Source organism: Spermophilus citellus, assembly GCF_964194105.1.
Source record: "Spermophilus citellus genome assembly, chromosome: 13".
Taxonomy (NCBI): domain Eukaryota; kingdom Metazoa; phylum Chordata; class Mammalia; order Rodentia; family Sciuridae; genus Spermophilus; species Spermophilus citellus.
In genome coordinates this window covers 71,206,662-71,227,328 of record NC_138193.1, presented here as the reverse complement: position 1 = coordinate 71,227,328, position 20,667 = coordinate 71,206,662, and the positions used below count along the sequence as shown (strand labels likewise).

At 42.4% G+C, this 20,667-nt stretch overlaps 1 protein-coding gene across 2 annotated transcripts in view; it reads left to right on the top strand.

Annotated features, from left to right (window-relative positions):
* SPTBN1 (spectrin beta, non-erythrocytic 1) overlaps window positions 1-20,667 on the top strand; it is a 198,402-nt gene that overhangs the window by 150,858 nt on the left and 26,877 nt on the right. For both annotated transcript variants that reach the window (XM_081265412.1, XM_081265413.1), the window contains exons 10-19: window positions 1,095-1,212; window positions 2,239-2,397; window positions 3,025-3,327; window positions 5,747-5,900; window positions 6,588-7,458; window positions 7,558-7,695; window positions 8,506-9,262; window positions 10,110-10,312; window positions 15,095-15,185; window positions 19,900-20,046. In XM_081265412.1, the coding sequence (XP_081121538.1) occupies window positions 1,095-1,212; window positions 2,239-2,397; window positions 3,025-3,327; window positions 5,747-5,900; window positions 6,588-7,458; window positions 7,558-7,695; window positions 8,506-9,262; window positions 10,110-10,312; window positions 15,095-15,185; window positions 19,900-20,046 (2,941 nt within the window). The remainder of the gene's footprint in view (window positions 1-1,094; window positions 1,213-2,238; window positions 2,398-3,024; window positions 3,328-5,746; window positions 5,901-6,587; window positions 7,459-7,557; window positions 7,696-8,505; window positions 9,263-10,109; window positions 10,313-15,094; window positions 15,186-19,899; window positions 20,047-20,667) is intronic.

The window sequence follows — 20,667 nt, the reverse complement described above, 5'->3', positions numbered from 1 at the left end:
TTTAATTTAATTTAATCATGCCTTCCCCTTGAGCCCTGTCTAGCAGAAATGTGCCCTTGACATACAGAATATGTGAGAATCTTAAGAGCTGATACAGGTCCCCAGTCCCTACTCCAAAACCCTTCTGCCAAATGTCTTTTAAAACACCATATTTTGGGGGTTTTAGAAAAGTAGCACCGTGTATATGTTGTGTAGTATAAAACCTAAGGTGTATCTGAGAGAGTAACCTATAGTTAGCCTACTAAATCTGCAACACAATATATAAACATTAATATCATGTTAAATAAAGGAGGACAGTCAGTGGCAACATGCCTTTAATCCCAGCAGTTTAGGAGGCTGAGGCAGGAGGATCACAAGTTCAAAGCTAGCTGCAGCAAAAGCAAGGCACTAAGCAACTCAGTGAGATCCTGTCTCTAAATAAAATTCAAAATAGGGCTGGGGATGTGGTACAGTAGTCGAGAGCTCTTGAGTTCAATCCCCAGGACCCCCCCTGCAAAAAAAAAAAAAACAGTAAATTATTTCATATCCTTTCACATCATAACAGTTTTGACTTTTCATATATATAAAGTTCACAATTTTCAAGTAAGGATTGTGAATTTTATCTCTTGTTTACTCTAGTTCTGAAGTCATTCACTTTTCTGTAAACTCTGTTGTAAATTTCTTGGTGAGGTCTCTGAAACCCATTGAAAATATTTGGAAGACATATAAAATAATCCTAGTTAAGTGCATTCACTAGGCTCTCTGAATCAAATAAGTCCACTGTGCAGGACTTAATCTTGATTGATATGATTAATAAAAGAGTACAGTATGCCCTTGACACCTTCAAATATGAATCCCAGCAACAGCAAGCAACCACAAAACAAAAGAAAGAACAAAACCTCCACAGTTTGGCATATTCGAAGGTTTGTAAGGACCAACAGCTAACCCAGTCCACTGCTGTCTAACACACATTTCACATAAATCAGACCAGAGAGAAATAGCTTTTAAAATTGTGTGACTGTGTGAAATGTGTTTTTCCTTTAGTAACAAATGAATTTTCCCTCTTGAAAGAACAAATTCACTGAATCGTTAATCGCTATTTTCTCTGTGCTTAGATTTACTGAGAAGGGGAACTTGGAAGTGCTGCTTTTCACTATTCAGAGCAAGATGCGGGCCAACAATCAGAAGGTCTACATGCCCCGAGAGGGGAAGCTCATCTCTGATATTAATAAGGTAAAACATCCATTCAGTCCCTTGTTGGCCTGAGCTCTTAACAAGCTTCAGGTTCTGTCTTTTAGTCTTGGTGTCTTAGTGTGCAGGAGAATGGAAGGGTCTCTCGCTGCCTGCTGAACTGATGAATGCCAGGTGTGGCAGAGGGTCCAGTGATTATTTGTGGTAGGCCCATCTATTGGAGTTTTAGGGGCAGTGTCAGATTTTATCAAACCAGCCTTAGTCTAGGCCATTTACTTTGTTACTCAGATTTATATTCAGTTTATCCCTCATTTATCTAAAGCAATCATCTCAAACATCTTCACATTATACAAAGGAGAACTTAAAACTTTATTTCATGTATTTGAACCTAGAGGTTGTGGGCTTGAGATGTTGGCTCCTTCCATCAGAGAGGCAGATAAATAGTTTTCCATTATTGTGCATACAGTTATGTCCAGTTATAGAATTTCACAGTGGGAAATTAGAAAACTCCAAAACTCTACTTAGTTGTACACACTTTAAATTTCTTTGGAATGTTTGGATTTTTTTTTTTTTTAATGTGAATAAGACACATTATAGAGATGAATTTAATGTGGACAATGGGTCAGGATTTTGAAACAAATATTCAGACTTAGGAATTTTTTTAAAGTAGCACAAGGTGGAGTAAATGATTCATAACATGATTTTGTTCTGAGAGAAATAATTTATCTTTTTTTATGTGATCAGAGCTATTTAAGATAATTACTTTGTTTCCTTTTTAAAAAATAAGAGATTTGTAATTTAATTGTATTCACCCCATATCTGTACTGTTTCATATTCCAAGTACAATACAGGATCTTTAAATTTCCTTAGGGGCAAGTGTCCCAGGAGGCTACACCAAGAGAGAAGTAATTTTTTTCTCAAGGCTTAAGAGTCTATGAGGGTGAGAATGATAATTTCCCTTTCAAGTTCTTGGGTCATTTTAAGAAATACTAGCTGTTGACTGTAGACCAAAAAAAAAAAAATTGTCTTGAACATTGCAGGAAACCATTCTTTTTTTCAATTCTCCAGGCCTGGGAAAGACTGGAAAAAGCGGAACATGAAAGAGAACTGGCACTGCGCAATGAGCTCATAAGACAGGAGAAACTGGAACAGCTAGCCCGCAGATTTGACCGCAAGGCAGCTATGAGGGAGACTTGGCTGAGCGAAAACCAGCGTCTGGTGTCTCAGGTTCTGCTCTCTATGTTATTAACAAAACCATTCCTGGGATAGTCTAGAAATGTTGACTGTCCCCAGAGGTCCAGGACTATAGGACAGCTGCTCATTGGCTCTCAAGTGTTAGGAAGTGACCATCTAGCCATCTTGCTCACTTCCCATGAAGAGGATGTTTATAATTTCCAATATACTTTCCTTTTCTATTTATCTAACTCATCATAGAAACAGCTCACAGGGTTTGTTTAAAACTGATGTGTGTGTGTGTGTGCGCGCGCGCGCCATTCACATTTACACGAAAGGTTTTAAAATGCCCCCCTTTTCTTCAGTCTGACCAACCAGCCTCAAAGCAGTAAAGTGAGGCTGGTCATTCAATAAATAAAAGTGGCTTTCATTTTCTTGGTTTGACATAAACTACCACCTGCTCTAGTCTCTTATGTTAGGTGGTAAGTATGAGCTGGAACCTCTTTCAAAAGAGAAGTTGTTGATTGGTTTTGGAGAGGCATCTGAGCTCTGGCAGGGAGTTTTAAGATACCTAAAGAGGACAGAAAGCATTGGAAGACTAAGGATTTGACTCTGTTCTGTTTCTTTTGTTGTTATTTGGATGACTTATTTTGTGTTTCTTTTCATTCCATTTCTCTGTAGGACAACTTTGGATTTGACCTTCCTGCAGTTGAGGCCGCCACAAAAAAGCACGAGGCAATTGAGACAGACATTGCCGCATATGAGGAGCGTGTGCAGGCTGTGGTGGCTGTGGCCAGGGAGCTCGAGGCAGAGAACTACCATGATATCAAGCGCATCACAGCAAGGAAGGACAATGTCATCCGACTCTGGGAATACCTGCTAGAACTGCTCAAGGCTCGGAGACAGCGTCTCGAGATGAACCTGGGGCTACAGAAGATATTCCAGGAAATGCTCTACATTATGGACTGGATGGATGAGATGAAGGTAACACTTGACTGAAAGCCAGTGAGATTAGAGCCAAAAAGATGAAGCATGTCTTTCTTTTGTTGGAACCACCCACTAGTCCCGCATATACTTGTGTCTTATGTCTATTGTTCACTCTATAAAGCCAGAGTGGGCCACACTACCCATGGGTAGATGATCAGTTCACAAGTTAAATGAGATGGGGGTATGAGACCATTGTCACAAAAACCAACATATATTCCAGTGTTAAGAATCAATCAAGTTGTCATTTAATTCTTAAGTTGAACTAGCTTTCAGTCCCATTGATTTTTCTGTGCATGAATGATAACTGTTTTGGGGAGGTAATGTGGGCACAGTTTGGACAGAATATGGGCCAGGAAGCTGGAGTTCAGATTGTGAATGCTGGAGTTGCCCAGTCTCTTTTGTACTTCCTTTGTCTATGAGTGGAGCTCGTTCTCACTGTGTACCTCATCTGGTCATTGTGAAGTAGGAGTGTGGTAATATATATACAGGTTGTAAGATGGGACTGGATGGTTGTGCTGATCAGCTTTTCTTCTCTGTGACCAAAGTACTTGATAATAACAACTTACAGGAGGAAAGGTTTATTTTGGTTCACAGTTTCAGTCCATGGTCAGCCAGCTCCATTACTCTGGACCTAAGGTAACAGAATATCGTGGTGGAAGGGCTTTCACTGAGGAAAGCTGCTGGCTTCATAGCAGACAGGAAGCCAAGAGAAGGGGTGAGTGCAAGGGACCAGGGAAGCGGGGGACAGGCCAGGGAAAAGATAAGCTCTTCCAGGGCACACCCCCAGTGACCTACTTATTCCAACTACCTCCCAATAGTCCCTCCAGCTGTCAGTAGAGTAATCACTGAGTCAGAGCCCTCAGGATCCATTCATTGTCTAAAAGCCCCACTTCGCAGCATTAAGGACCATGCTTTCAACACGGAGCTTTTAGGGGGCTTTCCAGATTAAAACCATAACTGTGGTAATGACTATTAATGCTGATTTGTATGTCTCCTTCTATTAGTGACAAATCTAAGCAGAGAGTTCCAAGCTTTCCCCTACCCATTTAAGAGACCTGCCATTGTGCCAAAGTCTCATGGCTTACTAGTGTCCTCTGCTTCAAGCCACGGAATGCTCATCCATGTCAAGCAGTTCTCCACCAGGGAGGCGTTTACCCTTGTAGACAGACTAAAAGGAGAGCAGTTTTTAAAAAGTCCTGTGAAGCAGCCTTTTTCAGCACACCGTGTTCCCACACTTGACCTTATGCAGGAGATTGCCGCCTAGAATGTCATCCCTCATCTCTTGCTTGCTTCTTGCACTGTTCTGGCAGAGGGGCAAGGTCACTTGATACTATCAGTTTTCCCCCACCTATTATCCCATATTTATAATGTTCTCCTCTCAGGTATGGTCTATCTTGACCTCTTAAAATAGAAGTGTCCATAAAATGTAGCAAAAGAGGTGCTACATAAATCACAATACATATCATAATTTCAGGTTGTGTCAGAGACTTCCTCAGAAATGTAAAGTAGAAATACCATCTGGAGAGAGGATGAGAATATATAGGATAAGTGAAGGAAAGTACTTTGGCTGATTGATGGAAGAAACAAAATTAAATGCTAGAGGGTTTAAATTTAAGCCTCAGACCTTGTTTGGGATCTACCAAACATGATAGCCACCAGAGCCCACTCTTCTTATTTGGTTAAAGATGTGACTTGTTAACTTTTCTGCTAGATTCTTCTCCCACTGATTGTATGAATATCATGGAGACATATCAGTAAGCTCTTCGGGTAGGAGACTCATTTACTCAAGGGGTCAACAACTTTTATAAGAGATTTCTTTAAACTCTGATGTGAACAAATCTGTTACCTTTATCTTTTCCTTCTTTTTTTAAATATATTTTTTTAGTTTTGATGTACACAACTCCTTCCTCCCTCCCTCCCTCCCTTCCTTCCTTCCTTCCTTCCTTCCTTCCTTCCTTCCATTTTTATTTGGTGCTGAGGATCAAATTAGTGCCTTATACATGTGAGGCAAGTGCTCTGCCACTGAGCCATAATCCCAGCCCTGTCTTTTCCTTCTGGAGTAGTGTTGGTGTAGCACTGTCTCTCTTGAAGTCTCAGTTTACATTTTAGAATCCTCCGTACAGGTCCCCACCCCTCTCTCTGTCTGTGCCTGGTGTGGGTCTTGCCTCTTTTCTTCCAAGGTAGATGGAAGAAAAGATTGGCTTATTATGTCTTATTATGTCTCTCTTGATGCTGGCTTTTGGGTTCACTGTGCTTGAGCTTGGTTTGTTCACCATCATCTTCCCCTAAATTTGGGGGTCCATGGCGAGCCAAAGGGAAGCTATGACTTGGTTGCTGGCTCTCTGCTTGCCAAAGATGATGTGATGCTGAAGTCAGGGTTATTAATAATTTCTTCTCTGTTGCCTCTTGTGCCCAGGTGCTATTATTGTCTCAGGACTATGGTAAACACTTGCTTGGTGTGGAAGACCTGTTACAGAAACATGCTCTAGTTGAAGCTGACATTGGAATCCAGGCAGAGCGTGTGAGAGGCGTCAATGCCTCCGCCCAGAAGTTTGCAACAGATGGGGAAGGTAAGAATGGACCTGTCCACACATCTCCTAGATACCAGAGACATGTATTTATAGGAGTACACAAGTTGTATATGGCAATGGAACTTTGAAGTTACTGTACTGTTGTAGGTTCTTGGTGGGTTTGTTCTCATCTTGTCATGAGGTGCAGTGCAGTGACCTTCTGAATGCTTTAACTCTGTCTCATTTTTCTGAATTAAGTATTTTTTCCTTAAATACTCAAATGTTGCTTGGTTTTGAGTGGCTTGACATTTGGCAGTGAAATTGCCAGACCACACAAAGTACTGATGTGCACCAACAACCTGGTGTGGCTGCCCCCATAGTGCCTGATTTCACACCTGGTCACATCTTCTGTTTAGAGGATGTTTAGAAAGATTTGCCTTTGCTGCTTTTATGTTTCTAAAAAAAACTAAGTGCTACTGCCTTCTTTCATATGTTTCGTATGCTTTCTTGTACCTAAATGGTCAGTTTGTCCATAGTTGGGTCAAAAGAACAATGTGTATCATTGTCCACACTCCTGTTCCAGTCAAGCACCCAGAAGGGGCTCCATTGCTTACTCACACAGTCCTGCCCTTAGCATTGAACTGGTAATCAACAGTTAAAACATGGGGCATAGCTTACTGCCTGAAAATGAGCAGAAACCCAGGGTAAGCTATCAAACACCCATATTCCTTCCTTGGTGTGAAACAGGCTACAAGCCCTGTGACCCCCAGGTGATCCGAGACCGTGTGGCCCACATGGAATTCTGCTATCAAGAGCTTTGCCAGCTGGCGGCTGAGCGTCGGGCCCGTCTCGAAGAGTCCCGTCGCCTCTGGAAGTTCTTCTGGGAAATGGCAGAAGAAGAAGGCTGGATACGAGAAAAGGAGAAGATTCTGTCGTCTGACGATTATGGGAAGGACCTTACCAGTGTCATGCGCCTGCTCAGCAAGCACCGGGCGTTTGAGGATGAGATGAGTGGCCGTAGTGGCCACTTTGAGCAGGCTATCAAGGAAGGTGAAGACATGATCACAGAGGAGCACTTTGGATCAGAAAAGATCCGTGAAAGGATCACTTACATTCGGGAGCAGTGGGCCAACCTGGAACAGCTCTCAGCCGTTCGGAAGAAGCGCCTGGAAGAGGCCTCGCTGCTGCACCAGTTCCAGGCAGATGCTGATGACATCGATGCCTGGATGCTGGACATCCTCAAGATTGTCTCCAGCAGCGACGTGGGCCATGATGAGTACTCCACACAGTCTTTGGTCAAAAAACACAAGGATGTGGCAGAAGAGATCACCAATTACAGGCCCACCATCGACTCGCTGCACGAGCAAGCCAGTGCCCTCCCACAGGAGCATGCCGAATCTCCAGATGTGAGGGGCAGGCTGTCAGGCATTGAGGAGCGGTACAAGGAGGTGGCAGAGCTGACAAGATTGAGGAAGCAAGCACTGCAAGATACCCTGGCCCTGTACAAGATGTTCAGCGAGGCTGACGCCTGTGAGCTCTGGATTGATGAGAAGGAGCAGTGGCTCAACAACATGCAGATCCCAGAGAAGCTGGAAGACCTGGAGGTCATCCAACACAGGTGAGCGAGGTCGCTGCCTGGGTGCAGGGGGTGCTGGCATACTCCCTTGTGACCTCTAGTAGTCATGGAGTTGACCATTCTATTGAATCGCATTTTCAGATTTGAGAGCCTAGAACCAGAAATGAACAACCAGGCCTCCCGGGTTGCCGTGGTGAACCAGATTGCACGCCAGCTGATGCACAGTGGCCACCCCAGTGAGAAGGAGATCAAAGCCCAGCAGGACAAGCTCAACACGAGGTGAGCAAGCGTCCAGCAGTGGGCCAGTGTTTGGAGTTAGGGAGGGTAAGGTCACTGGTTGAGCTTCACTGTCAGGAACTTCTTGCGCAGGGTCATCACCATCACAGCAGTGATGTCATGACATTGGCATCTGACATGTCCTCATCCAAGAAGTGATTCTCAGGTGGGGTGACATCATTTTAGGCAGGAGGATAAGTGAAGTCAGCCTGGCACCTGCCCCTCCCCACATAGAGGTCAGGACTTGGGTTTGGATTACACCTAGTGTGGTGTAAGGCAGCATAGTGGTACTTGTGCTGTCTGTACCTCATTAAATGATTTCTGGAATAAGATTCTCATGAAATTTGCCATGAAAGTCCTGATTGTCAGAATAGACTTTGTTCTGGTCTTTCTGTTGACTCAATATGTTTGAGTAGGTTGTAGTGGACTGCTGGCCATGGTTCTGAAGGTTGGCATGTGCCTTTGGGTTTGGGAAATGTCCCTTAGGAACATTTTGAGATGTTTAGAATGTGTACAGCAGATCTGAATTAAGGGACTCTGTGGGACAGATGTGTTGTAACTGCTAGTATTGGAGCTTGTTACACATCTCTTTGTGTCAAGCTTTTTGCAGATTAATATTGTATCCCAGAATCACTTTCATCGTATTTGGTGTCCATTTACTGAGTACCATGACTTTCCAAAAAGCAGGTAGTCAAAGTGAAAGTAAAGGGGAAAACATGGAACTCTATCTAGCACTGGTCATTTCAGTATCTAGCCACCAATCAATTCAGTCTCCTTTTTTCATGCTACTTTCTAATGTCCCTGTACTCACAGGTGGAGTCAGTTCAGAGAACTAGTGGATAGGAAGAAGGATGCTCTTCTCTCTGCCCTAAGCATCCAGAACTACCACCTTGAGTGCAATGAAACCAAATCCTGGATTCGGGAAAAGACCAAAGTTATTGAGTCTACCCAGGACCTGGGCAACGATCTGGCTGGCGTCATGGCCTTGCAGCGCAAGCTGACTGGCATGGAGCGGGATCTGGTAGCCATTGAGGCAAAGCTGAGCGACCTACAGAAGGAAGCAGAGAAGCTAGAGTCTGAGCACCCTGACCAGGCTCAGGCCATCCTGTCCCGGCTGGCTGAGATCAGCGATGTGTGGGAGGAGATGAAGACCACCCTGAAGAACAGAGAGGCCTCCCTGGGAGAGGCTAGTAAGCTGCAACAGTTCCTGCGGGACTTGGACGACTTCCAGTCCTGGCTCTCCAGGACACAGACGGCCATTGCCTCGGAGGACATGCCCAACACCCTGACAGAGGCAGAGAAGCTTCTCACGCAGCATGAAAACATCAAAAATGAAATTGACAACTACGAAGAGGACTACCAGAAGATGAGGGACATGGGTGAGATGGTCACCCAGGGTCAGACGGATGCCCAGTACATGTTTCTCCGGCAGCGGCTACAGGCCTTGGACACTGGATGGAATGAGCTCCACAAAATGTGGGAGAACAGGCAGAATCTCCTCTCTCAGTCACATGCCTATCAGCAGTTCCTTAGGGACACGAAGCAAGCTGAAGCCTTTCTTAACAACCAGGTAACAATCACCATAGCCTCTGCTTCCGTCCTATTAGGGCAGGTCCTGGCTGCCCTCTGAAACCTTTTGGCAGGGCATCTGGTTTAAGCCACACCTGTATGAAATTAGATAGCTAATTTAGAGATAGATTTTCCCTGACTAGAAAATATTATGAGATTGAAATCCATCCCAGTGTATAGTACAGGACTTAAGATTTCTGAAGGACGCTGTCTTTCCTTGTTAAGTATGGTTCCATTTCAGGTACAGTCTTAGGGTATCTCTTAGAGTATGTCCCTAAGAGATCTCTTAGGGTATGTCCTCAAAGTATCTCATTGAATTGGTAGCATTCTGCAAAGTGTTAGTGTAATTTAAAGAGTTCAGTGAGGCTTGTTTTATTTTTCATTTTTTTTTTTTTTAACTGAAGGGCTCTTTCTTAATCTAGAAGAATCAAGGACTTCACCCAAGGACACAAGACAGCGATTAGAGAATGAAAAACAACTGAGGATGGTCACCAGTATCAGGGCTGTAGATCTCTCTTCCAAGAGAGAATAAAGAGAATGCTGCAGTTGCCTCGATGAGTTGAGGACCCTGATTGCTAGCTCAAGGAGCTTTGGTTACTTTCCTTACTTTGGGGGGGAAATAAATGTAGCACATTGAACCACCTAGGGAATTTGGTTACTTATGGTATACCACTGGGATTTTTTGCCTCCCAACATTTAATTTTATTTGACTCAGTAAATTATTGCATTTAAGTCCAATGAAGCAAGAGCTTTGCAATGTGGTACATGGAAATTTGGAACATAGAAAGAAGAGGTCTTTCATTAATATGTCATCCTGCCATGATTTTTTTTTTCTCTTTTAAAATAAGGAGTATGTTTTGGCTCATACTGAAATGCCCACCACCCTGGAAGGTGCTGAAGCAGCTATTAAAAAACAAGAGGACTTCATGACCACCATGGATGCCAATGAGGAGAAGATCAATGCTGTTGTGGAGACGGGCCGGAGGCTGGTGAGCGATGGGAACATCAACTCAGATCGCATCCAGGAGAAAGTGGACTCTATTGATGACAGGTACAGTTTTCTGAGATTCTAAAGGGAATCTTACATCATGGGACTCCTGAGCTATGGATCAGTGGCCAAGAGTCTTTGGGCTGTGGATATAAGTTTCCCAGTGGGCCGAATATAGCCACCTAGCAAAATTTCATCTACCCATACAGCACATAACTGCCTCTGAATGTGGTTCTTCTAAAACACATACAGGTGTCTACAAAAGATAAGCCTAAGAAGCCAAGCTAATCTCAGCCAAAAGTCTGACAGAGCTATAGTGTAGAGTCATGGTCAGGTTAAGTCATGCTCTTCAAGAGCTGACACACTGATTGTTACCCGACGAGAACCAGACTTTTCCCAGCATAGGCCACAGTCACCTTTATCCATGCAAGACTTGTCTGATGCCAGTCAGGAGAAAGGAAGTGAGGGTGAGGTTTGCTTGTGCTGAGTATCTGGCAGGGCCACAGAGGAACATTATCTCGCGTTCCTTAAAATGGGTTTGGATAATGGTGTAATAGGATCTTTTTCTTGATGAGAGAAGAGGCCATTCTCTTTGGTCAGGACATCTCTAGGATTGGGTGCTCTTTTTTCATTTGCATTATTTTTTTTCTTTTCTGAAAGATTTCCTCCCTGTCTTAAAAGCCAGTGTACTCCATTTGACCCCTGTTTGTCTAATCCTAACTCTCACCCTACCCAGATCAAAATTTGGATGTATCAGTACAGGCTGGTTCTGAGCCATCCAGTTCAGTCCTAGACTGGCCCATCTGGATTAGTCACTCTCCTGTGTTCCAGCCAACCCTCATGTCCCAGTTTAGGCCAAATTCAAGGGTTTATTTGAGACTGACATCAAGACTTCTGTGGCTTTGGTGTTCAGTTCAGGAGGGAAAAGTGTTCTCTTGCTTACCACATCTGAAAGGGTCTCCTAGGACTCTGGGCCATGTCATCTTAAAATAAGATGTGAGGAAGAAAGGCAAGTCCCATACATTTTGAGCTCCTAGAATTAGTATTTCTGGTCTCTGTACCAATTGAGAACCTAAGCCTTACATTTTAAGAGTGACTATAGAATAAGATATAACTTTTATTAATTATAATTTTATATTTTTTATTTTAAAACAGCTACAATAAATAAAGCAATTCCTCCACTAAAACTTTCCTCTTGTTTTTTTTTTTGTTGTTGTTGTTTGTTTGTTTGTTTGTTTGTTTGTTTTTGTGGTGCTGGGGATTGAACCCAGGGCTTTGTGCATGCAAGGCAAGCACCCTATTAACTGAGCTATATACCCAGCCCCAAAGCCTTCTTAAATGAGTGTAAGAAGCTAGAATTGAGCTATTCTTAACTGAGAGAAAAACAATTTTACTTTTTCTTAATGTTAATTCCGTCATTGTTTTATAAATGTGGTACCTCTTGTTTCCTCACTGATAGATGCACACAGTTGGTTTCCTCAAGCCAGGGTTGGCCCTTAGACACATACATTCAGACAGAAGTGCAGCTGCAGTGCTACTTCCTGGGTTTATTTATGTGTCCCCCAGTGCTGCAGCTGCACAGGCATATTGGGAACAGGTGGGGGCCGTCAAGACCTGTGCCTCCTGGGTTCAAGAGAGCATTAGCAGTCTTCCCTTGTGGCTTACCCTTACTTTTGCCCTTGACTGAGAGCCTAGGCTCCTGAAGTTCCAGAACTTCCTTAAGACTTCTCAATTAAAAAAAAAAAAAAAATGGAAAGAGGATCCTGTATTATCGATAAACATGAGAAAGATGCAAGTAGAGGGGCTTTCCATTGATTTTCCCTCTGTAATTACAATTTCTTACCTTAACTGAATTCTAGTTTCATTTTAATATCCACAGAGGCCTCAAGATTCGAACTAACCCTAGAGGATTTTTGTCTATTACAAAAAAATACAAAGATGTGAGTTCCAGGTGTTGTAGGTGCATAGTCCAACTAAATATCCTAAATGACCTTAGAGCTAATTCTCTTATCCAGAAACAGTCTGATGCTGTAGTAAAGTTGTTCTTATAGGTATAAAGTGTTACAGAGTTAGTTAGTTGAGCAAAGTACCACAACAAAAGACTGGCCCTAACCTACGTGGGTGGGGCACATGTATGTGGTCTTCAGAGTGTCTGAGACTGGGTGGAAACCATCCTGCTCCCCAACAGCCTGCCTGTAAACTGGAAAAGGATCCTCTTAGCTAAATGGAAAATTTCAGCCACAGTACAGTCCTAGTAGAGACAAGACTTATATCCAGCTTCATAAAGCACAGTCTTATCTTAAAAAGGGAAAAAAATGCCCACAATTACCAAACTATTTGACTCTGGCATCTGAGATTCTTTACTCTTCAGAGAAAGCTGAGTTATACACAGCATCTGCTTTGTGTGCTTCATGTCATAAGGGAGCTCTGAGTCTTATTATGGGGGCAGGAAGTGAGAAATGGAAATAAAGCCAGAGAACCTTGCTCCGAGAGCACTCTTAGGACTGTGGAAACTACAGCCATGTTTTAGAAGGTCCTTCTTGGATCCTCCTGGTAATGGAATCCATGACCCAACTTTGAGAGGATTTCTAGGTCTTCCTTCCCATGAGGGTCATCATTTGCTGCTGGGAACTTGTTCAGCCACACTCACTTCTTTCCAGTGTTACTCTGAGACAGCCACAGCAACAGCCTCAGCTGCCTTCATTGCTGTTTGACCCCTCAGAACACACCATGCAAAGGCCATCAGCACACCTGACACCGGAGTAGTGTCATTTGGACTCTTTAAGTTACCAGCCTCCTTTTCCCCTTTTTAATAGTCTTGTTTGCTGGGGTTTTTTGTTGTAGTTGTTTTGTTTTTAATTCTTTTTTAGTTGTAGGTGGAGAATAATACCTTTATTTTATTTATTCATTTTATGTGGTGCTGAGGATCAAACCTAGTGTCTCTACCACTGAGCCATAATCCCAGCCCCTATAGTCCTGGTCTTATAAGAGAAAAATTCCTGAGCAGAGAAATCTGCTGAGCATGCGTGAGACTTGAATGTATATCTGAGAAATATGTTCAGATTCTGTCTAGTTGTATTTCTCCCTTAAGGAATGTTTTAAACAGAGTCCAAAGTTGTTTTTGTTCCCATTATTTCCACGAGTGTCAAGGGTTCATGTCCTGTGGGAATGCCAGTGTTTTGTGAGTCTTTCTTGCCACTGTAGTACTTGTGTGAGTTGTCATGCCGAAGGAAATGGAATCTCTTATTCAAGGCCTTTGACATAAAAATCAAAAGTGGGATCCTGCATTTGGTCACTAGCTCCAACACAGATTACCTCCCTTCTGAAGATTTGCTTTATTTGCTTAAACTCCCCCAGAGAGGCAGTAAATTAAAAAATCCAACAAGTGTCTAAAATTTTGAGAGGGAACTACCACCCTTAATCTATGCCTTGGAGTTTTACAGCATATGGTATGTACATGTTCTTTTCAGTTAGCATTATTATAATAAGTGTTTTTCCATGCTTACATTTTCTATAAAGGGCATGGGCATGTTAAGATTACCTTTCCTAAAGCTATGGTACCCCTTTCAGCTTACACAAAAGGATTTTTGTGTGTGTGTATCTAACATATACATGACCATTTATAATACTCCTGCAGTTCTGCAGCCTCTAGCAACTGTAGAACACATAGCAGGAGACTTTTTCGTCTGGTTCACCCAGCAGTTGATGACTGCAGTGCCACTACTGTTATTTGTTTCATCAGCACTTGCCAAGGGCCTGTATGACACTTGAAACCACTATATTTTCTTCTCCTGGGAAGATGTCTTCAAAGTCAGTCAGCAGCATGTGTTCCCTGAGGGGCTCTTCCTTGCTCCTGCCTTAGGGGCTATTGGGATGGGGATGGTCCTTACCCCTCCAGACACATGCAGCAAGCAACTGATTTGACAATCAGAATGAAAAGCCAATTGTCCCTCCCTGTTTGTACTATTCCTCCCCCCCCCCCCAATACCCTGCATGTAAACTAGCACTCTTGGGCAGGTTACGTGGGAATGCCAGGCGAGCATGTTGGTGGCGGTGCTTCTTGATCCTCGGGGTCGGAAAGCTGCCCCCCGCCCTTAGGGTCTCAGTCTTTGCGCCTGCATTCTTGTTGCTATTCTTCACAGTTTGGGGGATCTATGCCACTTGTGCTTAAAGGAATTTTCCAGCAAGTGTAGTATTCAGACTGGGGAGAAAGCACCTCCTTTCCCTTATTGTTCATTGAGTTTAGCAGCCTCCAAATCTTACAGGTCTTTTGTCAAAAGGTTTTGTGCTTTAACTTTTTTAAACCATAGTTACCCTAATCTATTAAAAGTGGGGTTGAGGAAATATATAATCTCACAGGTCTAAAAAAAATTTCATTCCTGTTTTTTTAAATTATTATTATTTTTGTTAAAAGTTTTCTCAAAATGGAAATCTGTCAGGAAACATTTGTTACAAGCCAATTTCATGATTATATATATTTTCTTAACCTTGTTTGTGTCATCCAGGCAGGAGTTTCTTGAAGATGAGTTTCAGATTCTCCCACAGTGACTGAAATGGGAACTTGTGCACATTGCATGCTCAAAATTTTTTTTCCCTAGTAGTGGATTAGAAAGCACCAAATTAATGCAGATCATTGGCCTTTGGTATAGCTTGGAGAGATGTTTGGTCTCCCTTACACCATGGCTTACTCTTTGGAAGAATGCTAAACTCTCTTTTCATCTTGCCTCCACATACTTGAGAACCGTAAACAAACTCTTTTCAGCATATATAGAAACCCTGGAAAGAAACTGGCTTATAGATTCTGTATTTCTTTTTAAAAGATTATTTTTGTTATTATTTTAACAGACATAGGAAGAATCGTGAGGCAGCCAGTGAACTCCTGATGAGATTAAAGGACAACAGGGATCTTCAGAAATTCCTGCAAGATTGTCAAGAGGTATGTTGATTTTTAGTCCCTCCTTTCCAGGTGTTCAATAGCCAACTAACGTTTAATCAAAATCTCCTTGATGAATGAGGCTAGAAATTCCTATCACCCGTTTCATTTGTAGGTGGAAAGATATGGCACTTTAGTTTCCAAACTATAAACTATCTGTAGGATGATGTGTAGAGGAACTAGATTTTTGTAATCTAGAATATTATAGGACTACTTTGCCCATTATAGTAGCCACCAGTCATATGTGGCTCTTTTAGTCAAAATTAAGAACATACTTCCATCAGCTATACTTCAAGTGCTTAGTTGTCAAATGTGATCAGTGGCTACTATATCAGACCACATAGACATGGAGCCTTAACCATCATTGTTGGTTTTATTGGTCAGTGACATAACCTGAAAGCATTTCATCATTTTGTGTAGGTGTTAACTCTTTAAAACAAGGTGTACATTTAAATGGTATGGAGGAAAAAACTGATGGGAACTGAAGTTGGCTTCCAAGTAAAAAGCAAAGATTTAAAAGCTACAAATTAGATTTCTTACTGGATTTGTGTTCCTAAAGTATTCATCTTTTAGACTCCTTAGATATGTGTCTAACATACCAAGAGGAGTAATCCTGATTTCCATCACCAAGTTTTAACATGTGATATTACTCTGATGATTCTCCTACTATTTTATGCTCCCATGATACATGCCTAAACAAACTTTGAAAACTAAAGTTGGCCAGAAAAATGTAGTCTCTCTGCAGGCTGGTTGGAGAAAAGCGTCTAGCTGACTCCACAGGTGTGAGCTCATGAGCACATCATGCTTGTCTGTCAGCTAAAGAACAGTAAACACTTCTCTCTAGTTTAATAGACTAAATACCCTTTAAGGGTATTTAGCATAAGGAACATCTACATGAAAAGACCTTGAGGATAAAGGGGTGGGAGCAAGATCAGGACATGTGCTGAGAATATAGCTCACAATACTTTGCATGCAAATGTGTGTTTGTGTGCTGAAAGAAATACAGCTCTAATGATGGCTATATTAGATCTTTTGTGACAGAAGTCATCCTTTATGTCCATTGAAGTGCTAATTGTAATATGCTATAACTGCTAAACCTTAAGAAGGAAAGTTCCTAAACTATGTAGCTTAGGATCTGTCAGCTTATCCACCACATTTCTGGGGGATTTAACTGGAGCAGGTAGGCTCAAGACAGGAGTTCTTCTCAGTGCCATGTGAGCATGAATAATGCATGTGAATAGCATGCTCACTTAAGGAAACACTTATGTCCCACGATGGCCTAGAGGAGAGCAGTGGAATCAGAAGTGAGCTGTGGAGCATGCCTGGTGTGCTCAGTGAGCTCCAGTGAGGCCTTCACATGGAGGGAGACAGAGGGACAGAGCACTTTGCAGACTGGCTGAGCAGTGCCCTCCACAGATTGCCATTCCCTGTATCACCCTGATTTTTCTCTTGAAGCACCATCAGTGATGCATTTTAACCTACGAGCTGTCACTTAGAGGCCATGTTCCTTTAGAGGAGGAGAGATCAGTGGGATCCTTGTTTCTGCTTTGAAATGCAAGTTAGTAAGATGAAATTCATTCACCTAACTCTGCTAAAACCCAGGCTAAATTTGAGAAGATAATGCCCAAGAATGAGTAGATGAAACCTGTTTGTATTTGAAATTTCCAGTCTTCCATTTCCCACCCACATAGGTTACAGATTCATAAATAGAAATATGTGGGAAAAGTTAGCAGATAAATTGATAGTTCTTCCCAGTGCAATCATGGGAAATGGTCAGTAGGTCTTTAGATCTTTGTTTCTACTTGGTGTCAGTTAGGATCTTTGGTTACAAATGTTCATTCCTTAACACTCTCCTCTGTAGAATTCCAGAGATGATAACTATGGGGCATGCATGCGGGCACTGAGTCCTGCCTGGCTTCTTCCCAAAGTATGCCAGAAAGTTTGGGCTGTGCTTTTTTGTGTCTGGGAGCTAATTTACAGATCTCCTGTGGTCTGCCTGTCTCTTCATGAGCCTCCTTAAAATTTAATACAACCCTGATATCTGCTGGTAATGTGGGATGTCCCGTGCCCGCATATAAAGTCTGAAGTGAGCTGTAAAAAGTGCATGGTATGCTGCACTAAGCACTAGTTGGCCCTTTAGTGGAGGGAGTCAGTTGGATGAGGTAGTTGCAGGCTCGGCTTTGGGAACTTCAAAACCCTTGGTAGAGAAATAACAAAGCGGTGATATATATTACTCCGACTAAACTTTCCATCATTCATCCTCAATAAAACATGTCCTTTTTGAGCCAGAATCTCCGAGAGTGGAGTTTGTATAGATAGGCCCTACATTTGAAAACCTACCTATTATGCTGACATAAGTTATTTGACATAGCACCCAGAGGTCAGATTTTAATGACATTCCTGGCTGTTGGTGTTGTTTGAGATCCTGGGAATTCAGAGGTTTGACTCTTCCTCCTGGGTGCCTTGGCTGGAAGAGGCATGGATTGTGAGCCCCCATGAACACCGTCTGAACAGGGGCAGCTGTTGCACTTGTGCTGCAGTGAGAGTGAGTAGGGACCCATGCCTTTGTTCCCATTTACAGATGGGGATGCAAAGAGCAACTTAATTTTGTAGTGTTATTTTAGTGAGATGTCCTAAAAAAAAAATGGATGACTGATTTACAAGGTTATTGCTTTCTTATTTTATTCTCTCACACCATGAGCACCTCCTGTTTTCTGAAACTGATGATTTTGGGGGAGGAGAGCATAGCTAGATGTGTCTGGCACAGAGATGTGAGTGTAGTGCTTTATTTTTGGCTTAAATCAATGATTAATGCATTTTTCTTATATCTTTTTCCAATCTGCACAGTTTTGTTTTGTTTTTTTCCCCTGCAGAGAATGAGTATATTCTTAAATGACCTTTGTAAATGTCCACAAATACTGACTGTGGCTCTGGATCCTGAGGGCTGATGAAGGGCTGATGAACTGGCAAGTTCCATAGACCCATTGCATTGTGCTGTATCGCACGATGTTTTATCTGTAGGATGATGTGTTCAGCAAAGAGCAGATTTGTTTATAAGCCTCTGATTTTATGTAGTGCGCACACGCTCACTCTCCCTCCCTCCCTCTCTTAATCTCTCTTGGGTAGGTGGTTATGAATAGCGAAAATATGTGAATGTTCTTAGCACTTTGAATAAATAAATGCCTTCTATTGTGTGAAATCTCTCTATGTTATTCCTTTTATCCTTTTTCCATCTTAGATTGAATGACCATGGTATTTCAGATTTTAGCCACTAACATAACTGGCAAACAGGTAATTAAAGTGAGAAATTTAGTGTCTTTGTTGTGTGACAGATCGATGATCTGATTACAGAGGACTTTGTGAGGTTTACTAGTTTTTCCTTCAATAGAATGACATCAGAGGTCTTGCTTCCTTTTACTTTGAACCTTGCCCCCTGCAGTTCTCCTTCAAGGTGAATAGCCTGAGAAAGGTAGGGCCAGTGCCTGAGTTTACCCACTGTCACTGGCCAGGAGGGTTCCCTATGGCCAGCCTTGCCCTCCATGACATTTCTAAAGAATAGACCTTCTGGTATTGCAGTGAATTTATGGGGAAGTCTTTCCCAGCAGTGGCCAGAGTGAGAACAAGTGGCCTTGGGCACGATGATTCCATAAGGGTTTCTGTTGGTTTTATGCATCATTTCTAGACCTTGGGAGGTAAATGAAGATGTTCGTGTATAAACATTTAACAGATACTGGCGTAAAAGTGGGCTTCTCACAGTCTCCCAGGAGAAGGGACATGGTTCTGAAGACACTTACTGCTTATCTGAGTGACTCCATGTTTCTTTGTGATCTCCTACCTGATAAAACAAAATAGGGAGAGTATTCCCTAAATTGAGGCTCTGAATGGGGTAGAAGTCAGGGCTCTGTCCTGGTCATTTGTCAGCAGGCAATAAGGAGCAGGGACTGAATTGGCAGCAGGAGATGTGAATTGGAGCCTGGTATATTTAAACCTCCTAAGAATGCCCTTCAGTTTGCTAGTGGCTGACAGCTTTGCATGGATTTCAAAGGCTCTATTCCAAGTTGACATGCTGGTTCTCAGAATCAAGTCCTTTGGAGTGTTCTTTGTCTGAATAAAAGTTCTTTAGTGAACTAGAGGCTATAGAAGAGGTGAAGGTGACTCAGATATGAAGGAAACGGGGCATCACTATTACCTTAGCCCTACAGTGAGCAAGTCCCTCATGTTTTTTGGCATTTCCACACATGCACTGATGAAGCAGGGTGGGTGGGTAAGTAGTAGGCTAGTGTTTTGTTTTTAGTTCTCATAGAAAGAACTAAAAGAATGAGATGGCCAAATGAAATAAAAGACAGTCAATCATGACGAACATGGTATAGCTGATAAGGTATTCAGAAGAGAAAAAAAGCTGTGATTCAGAGTGGTTAGAGCAGAATTGTAAACCCAAGCCTTTGGGGGAAAGCTTGTTGCCAGACAATTTGAAAGCCAGCTCAGGGGTTTTATACTTCTGGATTTAATATTAGATGGACAGTTTAGAACAGGTACAAATGCCTGATAATGATGCCTATCATGACAGATAGGAGGTGTGATGTTGAATATTTGATTGGCTGTTGACATGGAAAAATGCAATATGCACACTATGACAGAAACACAACCCTCTCCAGGCAGCAAAGAAGGCTGATGCCTATGATTACGGTCTCTGAAACCTTCCTGATGTTTTCCCTAGCTGTCCCTCTGGATCAATGAAAAGATGCTTACAGCCCAGGACATGTCCTATGATGAAGCCAGGAATCTGCACAGTAAATGGCTAAAACATCAAGCCTTCATGGCAGAACTTGCATCCAACAAAGAATGGCTTGACAAGATTGAGAAGGTAAGTTAAGCCATTTCCACATTGTGGCTGTGGTGAGAAGAATAATTGGGAGGAAGCACACTCCATTTCATTTAGAACCTTTTCCAGCATATTTGAGTTCTAACTGATCATTTACAAGTTATGCAGCATGTGGCAGTCCCTCTTACACTTGAGGGGGGAAAACAGCCAGGTGGTACAAAATGCTTGATTTCTCCTCTAGCAAATACTAGGCATTTAGTCTCTATTGTGCATCTCATCTGCTGCTGCTGATGAACTGTGAACCCTGTGTAGTACCCATTGTCTTGATCATTTTGTTGTTTTGTACTGTGACCAGTTATCAGGTACAGTTGCATGGAATTTTCCCTATTTTGCTTCTGTAACTACTAAAAATCAGGCACTATGTTAATTGCCACAGTGGATATTTTCTGCATAGGGAGATTCTGTGTGTCTTAACTGAGCAGTGTGAGTTTCCCATCTTCCTTTCTCTCCCTTCAAACTTTTATACTGTGTCATTCTCTTTTTAGGGTTAAAATAATGTGTGTGATATTTTGAGCATGGAGTGGAGGGGATTGAGTCTTAAGTTGTTAACATTAAATGTCTTATCGGCACAGTTGAAATTATTTCAGCATGCACTACATGTTG